Genomic DNA, 18,185 nt, shown 5'->3' with positions numbered 1-18,185 from the left:
TTCAGGAAGACCTGTTGAAGACACAGATATTCTCCTACCAACTGGCTACGACTTTAATTAACTCCTACATGAACAGAAAATTGACAGCCTGATGTCATGCTTGATGTCAATGCTGGTGACATTAAGGTTGACAGGAAGTGCCTCTCCATTCCGTAATGAGACTGATATACTTTATTCAACGCCTAGTGAAATCTAGAGAACAGGCAAGATTAGGCTGGTAGAAGATGAATATGTTACTGGGAGAAGCAATCAAGGAACATTATCAACAACCTTTGGATAGAAGGAGCATTACTTTGGTTTGCAACCGAAAGGCCTGGTTAGATGCCCAGCCAGCACCTGACAATCATGTGGCTGCAGTAGCTGGCATGTGGTCTCTCAACTCCAGCTGGTCAGGAGCTTGCAAAACTACTGTCCATTACATTTATTATCTCCTGATTATTCTATTTACAACACACTCTCCCCAGGGAGTCCCCTGGAGCCCCCCAGACGAGCTGCTGCAGAATCATTGAATGCAGCAGTTGTACTGTGGAGGCTCTTACTGTAAGCACACGCCTTGGGCACTCAAGAATCTGCACTGACAAGCTGTTAGTTTTCACCTATAATTACCAAAACGGCTCGGGATCTGCCTGTCTGCAAGACACTTCTCTCCCCAGGTGATCAGACTGTCACAGTGGCACTCAGCGGATGCGCTCAAGCTGTTGCCTTGCCAATTTAAGAAAGAGCAGGACCCGCTTGCAATGATTTTGCTGAAGAGGGCTCCAGGCTTTGAGATATTTTCCCTTAGCTTGAATAGAAAGGTAAAAGTCCCTGGAATCTCTTGACTTTTACAAATACCCCATAAGATCTAACAAAGCTTTTGCAGTGATGATAGCAGTGGTAAAGGGGGGGCACGCAATCAGTATTTGTGAGTTGGACAGATTATTGTTTATCTATATTTCACTACTCATCACTTAGTCTGTAAATAAAAAGGACACCACTGGATTATGCATCCAAACCGGCAAAAATGAAGGACTGTATCTTTTTGGAGAACTTTAAGGAGAGTGGGGGAGGAAGGGAACACAGGTCACTGGTAGAAATAAATCAAATTAATGGCAAGATTTGCACTGGCAAAGAGATTTTACATTTCAGATTGGGACATGAGAGCCCTCCACATTTTCATTAACAAAAGATCTCACGACCTACTATTTCAAAACAATCCGCCCACAGTGTTCAGATCAAACACCCAAACTATCAACGCTGTGAGAACAAAAAATGTAGCTTGAGCTTAATTTGGTTCATTTTTTTCCTTTGTAAAGCACCACACATCTTAGCCTGATACTCGTTTTGCCTACAACTCTCTACCTGATTTACATTCACATGCCAATATACCTGCTATCAAATTTGCTCACACCATTTCCTTGTAGACCCCAAGAGCTGAGCATAGAAAGTTAATGTTGGTAGTTTAATGCCTTGAGAGGGTGAATTAAAAGCTGTTCTCCTGGCATCAAATTAACCCCGGCTTGTTTGAATATAAAGTATATAGCAAGGGGTGAGTCCCTTGATCCTTATCAGATGGGTGAAATATGCCCACATGTGCAGAGACTGAGATTAGCATGAATTTACATAAAGCAATACGGACCTGTGTGGAAGAGTGGGCTGTATGAGGGAATACAAGCACACACACACCGCCCATGGGCAATCACTATTCAGTAGGAATGGTCACATTTGTTCCATGTGATGGATGAACAGCAGATTAACTGGCTGTGTTCTGACACGAATTTTGGAACAGATCCTTGAAATTAGCTGAAGTCTACATAATGGGGTCAAAAAGATTGAGGATATGAACTTATTGACTCCAGATAATCATTTGCTCTGTTTTTACCCCATTCATAAAGCCATATCCTTGGTGTATGTCCTACTTCACCACCTCCAGAAGTTCAAGAGAATGAGGTCCCATCTGTGGCTCGCTGGAAGCTCCCCTAAACCAAGAGATTTCCAACAACCCCAGAGTGGGGCAAAATGACCTGGACTTTGGACTTTGGACTTTGACACCCAAAGCACTAAGAAAATTCTTCTGATCTTCGTCCACAGTGGGAGGATCTTCACAAGACTTCTTTGCTGAGCTGTAGGGGCTGTTAGACAACTCAAAGCTGCAGCTCACTCTCAGTTCTCATAGGAATAAGCCAGCAACAGGCTTACAAACTGAGCTACGAGTTTCTGCCTTCTTTTGCAACACTGCAGTCCTCCATGCAAACCTTTGTTTTATTTTATATACTTACGTTTGCTTTAGCCCATTTATGGGAGATCAGAAGAGATCTTACTCTGTCAGGAACAGATCTTACTGATTAATAATCAGTGATTAATGTCTCAAGAAAAAGCATGGAAGATAGTCCTAGAAGAAAACATTAAGCAGACAGCACTGTAGACCCCACCACAAAAATAAGACGCAATCTGCAACATTATCCACATTTGGCTTAGAAAGAGATGGCAAAGCTTCCGATGGAATTACTATTACAATGTATTAGCAGTGTTTGTGATATGTCCTGGTCAGTGTCTCAGCATGGCTGAGGCTGCAAGGGACGCCTGGAGATTGTCTAGTCCGCCCCCCAGCCCAGAGCAGGATCAGCCAGAGCAAGTTGCTCAGGGCTGGGTCCTGCCAGGTTTTGAGTACCTCTAAGGGGACAGACTCCACAACCTCTCAGGACAACCCTTGCAAGTGTTTGACCTCCCTCACAGCAAAAATGTTTTTCTTTTGTTCAATTTCCATCTCCTGTACAGCAGCTTGTGCCCACTGCTGTCACTGGGCACCCCTGAGAGGAGCCTGGCTCCTTCTTCTTCATCCCCATCTCCCAACAGGCATGCATACCTATCAATAAATTCCCCCAGAGCCTTCACTTCTCAAGTTCTCTTGGCCTCTCCTCTAGCCCCTCATCATCATACTTTCTGGGCTGTAATTATAACATTAGTAATGGTTATCTACCCTCTGTGAAGTAAAGTAAACTTGACTACACCAGTTAATCAATACTTGGACAAATGAACTGAGCTTTTCCCTGGGCTAGGACAAGTAATTGTAATTATGAGATGTGATCAGCTGGTGAAGTACGGTTACTAACACATGCATCTGGCAGAGAAGTGAAGTTTTAAATATCTATCAAAAGGCTCTGGTTTCACAGAAACAGTATTTCTTTCAGTCTAGTTAAGCACTTGTCAGAAACCATTAGCTTTAGCTAATCAGTTATCATCCCTCTGCGGAATGACAAGCAAGAGTCTAATGGACTGACTACTGAGATCCCTTGCTGGCACCATTGTCCATCTGTCCATGCGAGCACTGAGCAGAAGGCATTGCATTCGCAGCGAGGTCATAGGGCATCAAAGGGAAAAGCATCAGAAGGCAGAGTGGATACGGACCAAAGAAAACAGTAATGCAGTAAAGCATCTGGTAGTCAATATGGGTTAGTTACATTATGTTTGCTCTGCTTTCTGCATGAGAACCGCATGTGCAACTTCGCAGAACCTTGGGCAGCAATTACGACATAGGAGACCATGGAAAAATCTGCTCAGAAAATAATCTGGCCGCTTTTTAATTTATGCATACATACATACGCACACTGAAAAACTGTACTGCCTAACTGAGGAGCCACAACACAGGATTAATGAGGGCAAATGGCAATTTAAACACAGAAGGGAAGGAGGGCAATAAAATATCAGTTTGCTTGTTTGCTTTAATCTAAGAAGATTAGAATAGGTTAGTTTTTGTTTAGGGCTTCACAGATCCCAGTACTGGGAAATGTCCAACAGTGAAGGACGTGGGCAGGCTGCAAGCACTTAGGCAAATGTGTGAAAGTAGATGTATTGTCTGTCATCTTACCACAAAACATTTTCCAGGAATCTGCAAGAAATAAAGGACCTTTCCGCAGTAGCAAAGATGAAGCCATCTTCTGAAAGGGAACATGAGTCACCTTTCACCATGCCGTAGTGCCCCAGGAAAATGAAAGTAAGGTTGCAAGAGGGAATTGCAGGGAACAAACGCTGCCTACAACAACTTCTGGTGTGAGAGTGCCAGGGAGGATGGAAGTGGAGCAGTTACTTTCTTGAACTTGGTGGTGCTGGAAAGGGAAGATTTCTGTTGGCACCACTTGCTTACCAACAGAGGAAAAACATTTTTACCCAATTTGTGGTTTCTTTCCCTTATGCTATGCCCAGTAGAAAGCGGAAACTCAGGAATTTAAGGGAATCCAGAGAAATCTGCTGTAGCCCCCCCGTCACAGTGTCATGTGCTTTGTGCAAATTCTGTCCAGACTTACTTTAAGACAGCCCTGGGGCCACCATGATCTATACTTCTTAGCTCAAAGAGTTGCCTAACTGCAAAGGACCATCACAGCATGGCAACTCTTCAGGCAGATTCCTGCTGCTCCTCCAGATATGTGATTTATTCCAGAGCTAAACGAAATGGGAGGTTTCAGTTAGATTCAGACCACTGCCAAGGTTTGCCTGGAGCTTGCTAAGGTTAGAAAGATATGGGGTGAGAGCCATCCACCCGAATGGAGACACTTAGTAATGCTACATTTGCAGTAACTACCCAAAGCTAACTTTACAGAGAAAAGCACTCACGGGTTACATTTCATATCATCCTGAAATAAACACCTTATAGGACAAATTTGCCCCTATTCCTCCATATTCACTGCTGCAATCCATAGGGAATGCTGCATTTCTCCATTTTACAAGGAGTGGATTAGTTGTACCACAGCAAATCCCAGCCATGAAGCCAGTACTGCTGGCTGACCCAGCAAACCCCGGCCCAGGGTACTGCTTCCAGAAAGGTCAGCAGCAAAATCACCCAGAGACTCAGCAGACATTTAACCGGGCACCTCTACCCCAGCGTTATTGAGGAAGGCAGCCCTGGAACTGAGGATTCTCCTCCTATGCATACACAGAGGTACTGATAGCTTAGGATTTATAAGAAACTAACAAAAAAGGGCATTTTTTTCCTTAATTTGCTAAGATTAGGTAACTCCAGCTCTTCTGCTACTGATAATCTTAAATCTCTCTCCCCTACCAAAGTCATGTAGGCTGTGTTTGTCTAACATTCTGTCCCTTTTCCATTATATCTATGGGAAAAAGGCAGATACTTTCCCTCTGCTATGCGGAGCTCCCCCTTGGGTCTCCAGAAACAATGGGCAAAACGGGTGCTATGAAATTCATGCTCTTCGGTTCTCTGAAGCCACTGGCTGGTGCCATTCCCAACAAGGCAGGTCCCTTCCGCTGCCCGCTCTACCTCCTCAGCAAGATCCTAGATTTCAGCACCCACATTGACTGCTGCTGCCGCCATCAATTTAGGCGTCTCTCAGACTAAAAGCATTTTTAGCATCAACTTTATACTCATTGTTTATGGTGAGCATAAGGGGTAGACTCAGATTCTCCCATGAAGTGACAGTCTCATCACCTTCTAGCAGAAGGGGCCGCAACAGGTAATTGCTGCTACTGACTTCTAATTTTTTTATATTTTAGCTATGTAATTTGAAATAAGACTCCTAAATCCTCAACTATGCAGTCTGTTACCCTTATTGATAGCCTTCATAGCCATCTTTATAGTCATCACCTTCTTCCATCCAACCCATTGACTCTCACTGGATTACAGAAGCCCTACTGAATTTATACTTTGGGACAGGGATTACCCTTTTACAATATATGGGTCCAGAATCTCCTTCCAAATAGCCCTGATAAGCACTAATGTATCATAAATAGTCAATATTAACAAGCAATTAATTACACTCTTCTGGAAGGTTGTTCCTAGATTTTCCCTCATTCACACACTCTCATTCCACGAGCAAGAAATGTATGCAGGCAGGGCCAGCTCACAAACATTTCCAGATTTAAAACTGAAACTCCTTATAGTCCAAGTGATTTCTGTTCTCAATAAAACTGGGGTTAAAGGCAGAAAAATGTCATCCTGTCTTGTAAAGCAGCTTAGCACATTTACCAAACGCCTCTGGGAGAAGCATCCCGTTTTCACCAGCGCTTTAATGTGGCCAATTCAGCTGTAACAGTTCTGGCTACTTTACTATCGACAATTTGAAAAGTGGACTCAAACAGGAAATGCTTTGTGATTTCCTTTCACAAACCTGGATGGGGAAAACATTAAATAGAAATTGAAAGCCAAGTTCCATTGGCATTTTTCTTTTGGACTTATTTTCCCAGGGAATTTAACTTCATTTTTAGAGGAGTGTTCCAATAGACCACTGGAAAGATAACACTTGCTTCATTTCCCTTCCCTCCAGCCTTAACCAACCAGGATTTATACAGTTATTTTTACTCTTTTCAGACACTGCAGCCTTGCCTGTTTATAAAATGTAAGAGGTAGACAGATAATTGTACTATTTCACTAGTAAACAGGGAGCTGAATATGAAACTGAGCTCAGAATTGGAAACCCTGTCAGAGTGTTGGTGAATCATTGTATGAAACAAATTGTTCACTTTCTGTTCAGTCCATTAGCTACAAGGATGGAAAGAATTGCTCTCACAACGCATAATGCTGCAATTTCCTATATTCACTTAGCACTTCCCCTTTCCCTTCTGCAAATCAGAGGCATTACATTTGAGATTTAATTTGCTCCCTCTAACCACGTTTTCATTCCCAACTCAGACAAACCAAACTATCTCTCGGTGAAAATGCAACAGCTTTTACGTAGCATTCATGAATACAGTGCTCTTCCTCTCCTTTGGAAATAAGGTAATGGCAGGAAAACACAGAGAATTATATGGAGGCCCCTGTGCCTATCCAGCTGCAAACAGCCCCCCTTTTGATTCTCCTGAGCTTTTTGAGAGACGGCATATCAAAACTGAGTTCACACGAACCACATGTCATTTGTATGCCAGGTTTTGTGCTGACATGGTGATGAGAAAATCAATACTTGCCTACAGGTACCACACGCTTGCCCATGCCCTTTCCTTGTGTTTGTAAGTCTGGGGGAGCTGTTGACATTTGTAATAGTACCCAAGTGTGAGGCTTCCTAAGCAAGCTATTTAAAGCAATTCCACCTCTGAAATGGGGCAAGGAAGATTGCATTGGTACAACCGAGAGCCCTAACTATCCTGGAGGGCTTCACTCCAGCAATGAGACAGTGCTTACCGTCCCAGACAGAACTGCGTGGTACCACACTGTATTCATCCCGAGACCTGCACTAGGCTGCCCGCCTCTGCATGGCAATGATGTCCTGCGGGGATACAGCCCTGGGTGTGCACAGCGGTGAGAGCTCACGCAGCCCTTCAGATTCATGGTTCGCTATCACCGCCCTCAGAGAAGAGGGGGGCTACACCGGACAGTTGAGAATGACAACCTGCACAGTTTCTGCAGGACGACTGCAATGGGAGGGAGGCCTGAAAAGGATGACTTCATCATCTATGCTCGGTATTTACGGGGACAGTGCTGGTGGGCCTCTACTGCGCATTTTTTCCAAGCAGAAGCCAGGTATGAGATGGAAAGATTTGAAAGGAGAGCTATGAAATAAAATTCTTGGCACTTTTCCACCTCTCTTTAGTACCTTTCCTGCACATATGACAGCATACGTTAATTGATCCTGCTACACAGACACCTACAAACAAAGCCTGAGGAGCTGCTCTGTAAAAAAACAGTCACAGAAGACAAACAATGGTTATTTGAGGCCACGGGAGAAGCTAGAAGTGGGAGCTCTTCTCTGGGACTCGGGTGGCTTCTTTAACTTCTGCCCCTGTCAATTAGCATGGGCCAAGAGTCTTCCCTTGGCCGCCTGAACTGTGCTGACCAACACCGGGAGGAAGAAAGATCTCAGAAAAGATCAGACTTCATTGCCTCTGCATCTTCTGCACACTGCGTTTTTGTTCTGGAGATAACATTGCAAAAGAAGCTTTTAAAATTGCCTGCAAATGAAATAAGTAACAGGCCTTGCTTGCCTGACTTATGGCTCTAGCTCCTGCTCTAGCAGACACAGATCTATCTCAGAAAACAGTGGCTGGATTGAGACCTGGAGGTAAAATGTAACCTTTCAGTCCAGCAACTATGAAATCTATTTTGAGCTACTTCTAATTGAACTGACTGGCACTGGCACTAAAACGCCTCTTGGAACATGTGCTGCTTTTGCAGCAGTTGAGATTTTGACTCCCTGGTTCCCATCTGATGTGAGATGCTTGCTTTTTCATAACCTTACCTGCAAGTGATCTATCGGGGTAATCATTAAAAGGGAATTCAACCAAACCGATCCTCCAGTGTGGCAAATCCCCGATCCTCCAGTGTGGCAAATCCACTGTGTGCATAACCTTAAACTTATTGACCATGAACTGGCCTTATTCACATCTCTGAGGTTAGCAATTCACTACAAGGAAGGATGGAGGCAGGGTAGCATTTTAGGTGTACCCATCAGTTGTCAAGCCCTGGGAAATGACAGCATCACATCTTCAGCATTACTGTACTTCCATGTAAAGTAGCAAGGCTGGGTAGGGAGTTTGGTGGCAACAAGAAAAGCTCGAGGCAGAAAGTGCTAAAAACATCAACCATTCCATAATTAACACATCTTTTTATAATCCTTATGGAAAAATAAAATAGTAACACTTTTCAAAAGGTATTTTGCAAAAGAAATAGAGAACAAAACTGATTTAGTAGGAAATAAAAGTGATTTTATTTGTGCCATGCTGGTCTCAAATCACCCGCTTTGTCTCCTGTGGGGAAGCAGGGCTGTTTGGCTCTGGAGTGCTTTATTGCTGCTCTGTTATCAGAATCGTATTCGCGCCGGAGCTCACGCAGAAGCCAGTGACGTAGGCCTATTTGGCTTGCGTGTCAGGTCATGCGCTAGTTTAACACGGACTGAAATCCACCTCCTGCTGCTTTGCAAACTCAACTCTTTCCCTCCAAAGGTGGAATGTGGCAACAGCAGCTTCTTCCCCATTATTTTTCCTGGACATTTGAAATTTCTGACTACATTAAAAAAAATGTCCACCTGAATATCCATCACCCACTTGCATTTTAAAGTACGTGACTATATAACCCATTTCACAGTTATTCCACCTGAATAGTCCACTCTGGGCCAAATCCCAATAAGATGCCAGCACTTATTTTTAGCCTCACCTTAACATCTCAGCTGTTGGCAAAGAAATATGAATTCTTACTCTAAAGCGGTGGAGGGCCTTTTTAAAGTAAATGTAGTTGTTGCAAAATGTTTTGGAAAGACATCACTGAATTCTGGTTATTTTGTGTTTACTTGCCTTTTCTCTAGGACCACATACAAAATGAAACAACACAGGTTTCATGGAGTATTTCAACTGAGGAGGACATTATTTAGCCTCCAAGCGCAGTTAAGTTACAGGAAATTGCCAATAAGGATGCCAAAGACATCTCTACAGCCTTCACTACGTTAACTAGAGGGACTAATTACTAATAAATATTTGCTAGTATAACCAAAATCTCTCTCTTAGCTCCATGTCTTAAACGTACTTTGAAGCCCAGAAGAGGAATCTGTCACTGTTGACCTATTCTTCACTGAGAAGGCAAGAATTTGTCTGTGAAACATTCCCAGAGTTGGAGTGATTGATACCACAGAGTGTTGCCGTTGTATAACGATACCAGAATTACTCCCTTTGCAAATTATTTGGAAATATGACGATGGTCCCTACTGAGATAGAAGGGAAGCTGCCATATTTCTAAAAATGCATAGACTGTCCTGCTGAAATAAGAAGAGAAGTTTCCAGGTTGGGGTGGAAACACGATTTCCTGAATGGAAGAGCATTGCATTGATCCTCACCTGGCCCTTAACGTGACACCGGGCTGACCAGCAGATGTGGTTCCCAAGTTCCCTGGCCACCTACGCCAGGGGCCTGAACCAAAGCTCCCTTCTGGACTACACCAGTGGGTTTCTTTCTCTTGGAAACCAGGGGAGTTTGAGAGAACAGGCTGCTGTGTGCCCGGATTTCACCAAGACACAAGGCTGATGTGTGGCTGAAGCACTCAGGCTCAGGAGCTTGGAAGAGCTCCAGGTTCTCCAGATTGTTCAAGGGAGCACAGTCTCCCTGACAGCCCAAATGCAGGCACAGACAGGATGAAATACACATTTCTATTTTGTTTATAAAGTTGAGCAGCTTTAAACCTTGTTTACAAAAAGGACAAATGCTGGTTGCTCACTATCAGTCTTCTGCCTCTGGGTAGCTGTAACTAGCAGGTAACCCACACAGAGCTCTCTCAAACGGCCTATGAACTTAAAATAGAGCACCACAGTCTGCATTTGGGGCTACACTCAGCCTATGGATCCTCTTCGCTCCCTGAGGGAAGATGGAAAGATGAAGAACCACTCTGTAGGGCTACTCAAAGACTGAAGGAGGAGACAGAGGTACAGGTGATGTACACATGCTCCACAGTAGTGACTGTTGACCATTACTGCTTTTGTGAGCTGCCCGGAGCCCTTTCGTGAGCAGGCTGAAGCCATTCCCAGGCAGTCGCTCTAGGGGACTTCAAGACGTCGCATAGCCTCTGCCCTGGTCTCAAGACGGGACCAACAGTGCTAACACCATTCCTGAGAAACAGCAGCCTAACCTGTTCTCTTAAAAAATGATGCAGGCTCTGCTGTCTCCCTAGGCAATCTGTCCCCCACGTTTCACTGTTACATAACTTAATGCTCCTTTCCTGCAATTTAAGTCCATTAGTTCTTGAGGGCAGAGAACAGTTTGTCCCTTCCGTTTCGCAGCTATTTCTATGTGTTTGAAAAAGGTTATCATGTCTCCCCTCAGTCTCCTCTGCTCCAAACTAAGCAATCCCAGCTTCCCAGTCCATCACACAGAAGCCAGGCTGCTGCTGGCTGGTGATAGCTTTCAGTAACTGCTGACTGGGCTGGATTTGTACCAGCAGCCTGTAGGTGAAAGCCTTCAGCCTTTAGCTCTCTGAGCCAGGCTGTCCTCTCAAAGATGTGAAACTTTCTTCTGTAATCCATTACAGCGCATCAGTAAATATACATTACAGTAAATCTGTGGAATTTTCTCTGTCACATTAGGATATCATAACAAGAAGAAAGGAAAAGACACCTTATTTCATGAAAGCATACTGAAGGGCTAAACTTAGAACAGGCTTCTAAACAGGTCTCGAAGAGTAGAGAGGGAAAACACAATACGTTGTGTTAACACCTTCCCCACTCCATCCCCTCTACCAAACAAATAATATTAAATGCATGAACCATGTCTTGGTTTGCGAATGAAACTTAGTATTTGTATTTGCTGCAATGTCTCAGAGTGCTGTTTTTCATTTTAGACTTTGCATGGTAGTAAACACTGCAATACTTTACATTCATTAAGCTCGGGCCCATTTACTCTGTGCAGGCAAAGCAAGTGCATATATCTCAGACCCATAAAGCATCAGTTCAGAATTACACAGGAAACAAATGAGCCTAAGCCAGAAGTCTAATTTCCAGAGTCCAGCTCACTAAAGCTAAACAAGCACCTTAGATAAATATGGCTTATTTTAAATGAAACGTTAGTGTAATTTGATAACTGTCAATAATTCCCTCATTATGCTTAAATGAGCTTGTCATCCAAGGAGATTGCTGCATGGCTGATCTTAATTTGCTAATAAAAACTGCAGAGAAGAATTTCAGCGAAGCTGGAACTATTTGATTCATAAAAGCGCAATAGTGCACTTTTTAAAGCGTTCCTTCCCAGTCCTGGCTCCTGACTGGCTGAAGCCCAAAGCCAGTTTGCTCTGCAGCCTGTAAGAAGGCAGCTTTGCTATGTAAGAACAATGAGCAATTGTCTCTCTAAATCACTATTATTCCTTAGCCCATTATATTTAATTTATTTTTAATCATGTTGTATAATAAAAATAAAATCATTGGATTAAGCATATATCTAGCAGCAGGAGCCCATTATCCTTTGACAATGTTCTGTTTCATTGACATTATATCTTCATTGTAGACAGTTTCCTTGCCATCATTAGCCCTAAAATGACTATTGGATTTCAAGGGTTTCTCCCTAATCCATAATAAGATTTACTTGCTAACAGCACAAAACAAAACAAAGATATGCTTCTATTGTTTTACTGCTGTGGAATTCTTATTTTAAGCTATTGAGAAAAGTCAAGAATAAATCCAGATATTACAAGTATTTAAAGTTTTCCTGTGTAATTCTGATTCAAGGGAAAGCCTCGGTAACTTTGTAAGCTTTGGATCTTCGTTACTCATCGTGGCTTTATTTTATTTAAGCAAGCAACAGTACTTGGTCAGTTCTTGAGCTGAGTAAGATCTACTATTCCTTGCACAATGATTTTTTCAGTTTTCAGTTAAAGCAAATCTCAGTACAGTCTATTTTCTCCAGAAAGGGCTAGGAGAGGTTCATCAGATTCCATGGGAAGAAAGAGGGAGAAACTTCCATGCCAAGGTTGCCAGCAATTCTCTAAGTGCTAGCTAAGAGAGTCAGCACTAATATCAGGAAGTTAAAAAACTCCTCCGGCATGCTGATCCCCATGGGATAATTCAACAGCTCTTCATTTGTGCCAACAGCAGTCACAGTTAAATCTAAAACTAGATTTTTCCACACCCTATTAACAGCAGCATTAGAATGCAGCAGGGACCACCTGGAGAAAAGAGCGTTTTCTGTTATCTCATAGTTATCTTTGAGAAGGTGGCAGATTTCCCTGTGAAAATTATCCTTATAGATTGCCTCTTATTTAAGGATATGCTGGTACTATCAAGTGGTGCTCTTTTTATGCTGAAATTGCTAGCAACACTTAAGAGTATCTGCATGACTCTTTCAGCTGGGAGAGCAGCTTCAATAGATACCTATTTTCCATATATGTAGACAAGCTATGACACTTTCACCCATACTTACATGATCTGCATAAGCCATGCGGTTTCCATTAAGAAGGGTCCATACAATATAGTCAACTCTCCATTATCTTGGCTAATAGGAGAACAGAATAACCCAGATAAAGGAAAGACATGCATAATTATTGCTTCCAGATAAGAGCCGGCTCAAATATTTCTGCACTGTGCTCCCCAGACAGAGCTTGTACTTCTGTCAGAGCTTGCTAACTTAGAGTTTATTAATTCAGGCATTACCTGCATCCATCTGGTACAAGCTAGGCAGCTTGGGTGTCTCTATGATTTAATCACCCCACAAGTAATGTACTAACTGATAATCATCTTGGCTATAATTAAATAACAACTTCCACATTCACCCTTCTATATATGCTGATACTGATACAGTGTAGACCCAGTCATGCATGGGCACGTCAAGGTTGAATGTGGCATAATGAGGAAAGGCAAATTACGCATGAAATGCATGAGGAGTGTGTTCAAAAGACAAGGGAATGCGGAAGGCGCACAATGATGTAGAAGGGCTTTATATTCACATCTAACAACCCGGAATTAACGCAAGCACTTCCTCTCTTATTCCCAGATAGCCCTCCCAGAGGAATTATGCTCAGGACTGTCACACGTAACACATGCATGAACTAGAACTACCTTTCTACATGAATTGTCAGAGTTTTTTGTTGTTGTTTTTTTTTTTATTGTGTTGCAATTACTCAGCCACGTTGAACATTTGTCAGTTGTGAGTTCTCATAATCTGTAATCTCTACAGACCTTTTAGTACTGATACATAGCCTTCCTGATCTCAGCATTGGTATATAAATTGTATTGTTCAGTCACTAGAGACACTCAGTTCTGTTACAGATATACCAGCAAAACACTGTCTTCACCACTATAGAAAGAAATACAGATTCTCTTACAAAGAAAATGAAAATGTTGCAAATAATTTTTTCTGGATTCTTATGGGAGGAAAGGGATTATAAAGAAATAAACTCAGACTTAATGAAATCAGCAACACTATTTCTTATACATTGAAGTGAATCATCTTATGGAAACAAAACCATTGCCAGGAAAGTTTTTAATGGTATACTTGTACATGACATAGTGTTGAGAAATTGATGATTATATTCTGCCACATTCCATGTTGCGTTTACGAATTAGCATTGCCTTGGTTTGTCTGCACGTTACAATTAGACAGAGCTACACAATGATGCAAGCCACAGGCCAAGCTGTAAGGGGAAAATTGATGGGTTCGAGCAGTTAGCCATATCATGTTATGTTACTAGACTGGCTACAGAAAAAGCAACTGACAGCAAATCACAGTGCCACACATATCAAATCCCTAAATATCTGTTCATTTTGCTTAAAGCATCACATACAGTGTTTAGATCGCTGCGGAGGTCCTGGACAACATTTTCTATACTCCTGGTATCCTTCAGAATCTCAATGCTTTGCGTATATGGATTGAAATACACAGAGAAGGGACGATTGATTGATTTGGCAAAGTCCCTAAAATAAAGAAGAAAATTAACACCTCTTTTATTGTGACCGCTAAAGAAGAGAAAATTAGATTTTTGAGTCAAGGGAAATAATTTACCTCATCTTTTCTTTGGCTTCTTCAAAACTTTCAGAAACAAAATAAGCTTCCTGGAAAGTAGTGATAAGGCATTCTTGCAAACAGGTAGTCTTTGGATCAAATGTTTTCACATTGGCCTTGTCAGAGAGAGCATGCTGCAAAATATACCACAGGATCTGTTAAACCCTATCTTGAAACTTCTGTGTATCTATACAACTGTTTATATATACAGCTTTTATATCACTGTGATGTATGTTACCCATTAGTTGGTATCCTCTCTTGTTTTCATAGAATCATAGAACCGTTAAGGTTGGAAAAGACCCTTAAGATCATCGAGTCCAACCGTTAACCTAGCACTGCCAAGTCCACCACTAAACCATCTCCTCGAGCACCACATCTACCCGTCTTTTAAATACCTCCAGGGATGGAGACTCAACCACTTCCCTGGGCAGCCTGTTCCAATGCCTGACTACCCTTTCAGTGAAGAAGTTTTTCCTAATATCCAACCTAAACCTCCCCTGGCGCAGCTTGAGGCTGTTTCCTCTTGTCCTAGCACTTGTTACTTGGGAGAAGAGACCGAGCCCCACCTCGCTACAACCTCCTTTCAGGTAGTTGTAGAGAGCAATAAGGTCTCCCCTCAGCCTCCTCTTCTCCAGACTGAACAACCCCAGCTCCCTCAGCCACTCCTCATAAGCCTTGTGCTCCAGACCCTTCACAAACTTCATTGCCCTTCTCTGGACACGCTCCAGCACCTCGATGTCCTTCTTGTAGTGAGGGGCCCAAAACTGAACACAGTGCTCGAGGTGCGGCCTCACCAGTGCTGAGTACAGGGGCACTATCACCTCCCTGGTCCTGCTGGCCACACTATTCCTGTTACAAGCCAATATAGTGGTTTTACATACAGTGGTTTTTCAGTTTGAACAGAATAAATAATTTGTTACTTAAAAAAGCTCTTTTTATGAGAGCAATTTTTTTCCCAAAAATAATTATTAAAATAATAAAGAGGAGATTAGAAATGCGCCTGCCATGTAGGCATACAGACCTAAATCTTCAGCTGGAAATAGGAAAGTCATCAAGTAACCATTGCTGAAAAATTATCTATACAACTACAAATACGTATGTCCCCAAAATTTCACTTAACTGGCAGAATTGATCATTGTCTTGGTGGATGAATTGAGTCTGACCAAACCATTCATATAATCTGTGCTTTACATTTTCAAGCCAAAATCATATACTATTTTCCTGACAGTGAGTTTAAGAGTGAAACTACACATCTGAAAACCCATGAAATGATGCCCATTTATTGCGTACTGATGAAATGCATTACCCTTCTGCCACGTACACCTGAGCAATAATACTCCATATAGTACTGCAAGGAAAAAATAACTAAATAAACATGCATAGAAAAGTACAGAGCAGACACTGGGCAGATGAGGCATCTCTGCTACCCAGAGAAGAGACTTCCGATTGGCCTTTCTCTTCACGTGACTGGCACAAGCCACTGGAAAGGACACAGGGGTTTCAAAACTGAAAATCAGGTACCGAGACATTTTCCAACACTATCTTTTTCTAGCTCCCCTTTCCACTTGAATACTTGTGTTAGCTTTTGGATCTACCTTAACTTTTAGAGCACACATATTTTCATTCTCAGTGCTCTGTACAGAAGTACAAGGTAAGGAAGGAGAGTGTATTTAGGTCAACTTTCAACCTTCTTTAGTCCCCTAATATCCATCCATCGTGAAGATGTGCATGAAAAGCATAGAGAAATGACGGGGAAGGAGCAGATCCCTGAGGTCCAAAGGTGCCTCTTATTTCTTTACTTTCTTTCTGCATGGACATTTTTTACAGCAGAGTAAGGTATTAACCTTAAGGTATTCACCACACCTTTTATCCGAGCTCTTGCTTATGCTCATTCCTAAATCCCTGTGAAAGACTCTGAAAATATCACACTAGCTCTCAACCTGCAGTCTCCAAATAACAGGACATAAAACTGGAACAAGAACCTCTTCCTCCCACCTCCTCTCTCTTCGAAAATAAATACATGAAAAATTAATGCATGGAATCTTAAAATGTCAGGGAATTAACTTTCTTTAGTACATGTATCTTTTCCTTCTCACAAGGTTTGCTGTTTCTAGCCAGCCATCAGTTAAACAGGTTTGAAAACAAAAATCAAAAATAGTCTGCCTTAACCAGCATCCTCTTCTAATTGGCTTGCAGGAACAGGCTCACCTTATTAGGCCTCTGTCTCTATCCCTGTTGTCACTTTCTCCTTGCAGAGCCATGATGTGGTTGAGTGCCTGTAAATTTAGGCATTTACCTCCTTCTATCGAAATTAATTTGTTTTTCTTGACTGGGAATTATAATAGGCTCCCTGGGAAGTTAACTATAGATAAAAACATCTCTTAAGGTGCCTTTGTACTTTCAGGTGAGACTTGATGCCTCAAATGTCTAAAGCACAAAGTTTTAAAACTCTGAGTGGATTGAGGAACTGTGGAGGGAATCAAGAGAGTGATACGGGCCACGTTTTCTTAGGAACTGAATCAGTAAGGTGACCACTTCTGGCTCACTACTGTGACAACTTCAACAGAAAGGGTGACAGCGTTGTCCTCTCCTCCCTCCGCTGGGCCAGGCCTACTCCTTGGGATTGAAGCCATCAGAGGCGAGAAAGGATTCAGCCTGTGGCTCCTAAATCATGAACGACTAATCACTGAGCCCTAATTTTATAAAAGGGGAGAGTTTAGAAAGAAGCAAAAGCTAATTCTTTATCATAGTGGATGTCCTCTGAGAAAGCCTTTCTGGTTATTCTCCTCAGATTATCTATATAAAATAACTCCTACTTTCTGGATCCCAGTGTAGTTTACACATGAGCAGAGCTGCTGCTTCACAATGCAACTCTGCAGAGACTGGGATGTGCAGACACCAGAAAACGCATGACCTGGAAACAGAGGGTAAAGAGTTCAGGCATGCCTTCAAAGTTAGGTGACAACCGATCAGTTATTCTTAGGATTGCAGTTTGGGAACGAAGTGCCTAAATTCTGATGAATTCCCACCCAAGATACCTATCTCCCTTCCAGGATATGATATTTTGGCTCTTGGATCAAGTAGGCATTGTCATGGTTACCAAAACAATGGGAAACACCTTTGCAAATCTCGATGGTGTTTTCAAATTCTGCAGCCTGGCATCTGTAACATCTGCTATTGAGTTGATACGCTGACACCAGTAATGCCAGAGGTCAGCAACCGAACTGAGCCTGCAGACAAACCTTCAGACAGACCATAAACTGTCTAGTGTGAACTAGGATGGTCAGGACACTGACTCAAAACCAAACTAGAGGTTTTTTCAGAAACATTACAGCGCTCTAAAATGTTGGTTCTTGGCACTCTCAACATTATGAAGTACAGTATCTCAACGAAAAACTTTTGTCTGGTGAGTCCAAAAGCTTTCAGGCTCAGGCCTGTATTTTTTTAATGAGTGCTATTTATTTATGTTTTGGTTGGACATTCAGTTCTTCAGTGAACTCAAATGAGTAAGTATCCAATACAGATTTCTCTATCAGAAACCTCTTCAGTTATCCACCTCCAATGAGATGTCAAGGCTAACAATCATATGGAAAATAGTTTTTGGTCAAATAGAGCATCTCACCATCTTGTGGACTTGTGATAACTACCTCTAATGGCCCATTCATACAAATTGTAATGCTTATGCTAATACAGCTACTGGTAATTCTCCTTCGGTTCAAGCAACAAGAGTCTGGAGTGAAACCTCCAAATGAATCACCACCGATTCCCAGGAAAAGCAGCAGTATCAGACAACT

The 18,185-nt window shown here is 42.3% G+C and overlaps 1 protein-coding gene across 5 annotated transcripts in view; it reads right to left on the bottom strand.

Annotated features, from left to right (window-relative positions):
- The window catches only part of TPH2 (tryptophan hydroxylase 2), an 83,118-nt gene that overhangs the window by 17,312 nt on the left and 47,621 nt on the right, over nucleotides 1-18,185 (bottom strand). For 3 of the 5 annotated variants that reach the window (XR_015706410.1, XM_087765118.1, XM_087765119.1), the window contains exons 10-11: nucleotides 14,392-14,525; nucleotides 14,174-14,303 (exon numbers count right to left, since the gene is read on the bottom strand). Coding sequence is in view for 4 of the 5 variants with exons in the window: in XM_087765118.1 (XP_087621244.1) it covers nucleotides 14,174-14,303; nucleotides 14,392-14,525 (264 nt within the window). In the remaining variant the exon portion in view is untranslated. Of the gene's footprint in view, nucleotides 1-13,857; nucleotides 14,304-14,391; nucleotides 14,526-18,185 lie in introns of those variants that run through there. The other 2 variants (XM_087765120.1, XM_087765116.1) reach the window with 1 other exon arrangement.

Source organism: Nipponia nippon, unplaced genomic scaffold (genome assembly GCF_047370975.1).
Source record: "Nipponia nippon isolate SJK-2023a ecotype South Korea unplaced genomic scaffold, ASM4737097v1 scaffold_3, whole genome shotgun sequence".
NCBI lineage: Eukaryota > Metazoa > Chordata > Aves > Pelecaniformes > Threskiornithidae > Nipponia > Nipponia nippon.
Note: the sequence above shows the minus strand (reverse complement) of the source record. Positions and strands in the feature narration are given on the sequence as shown.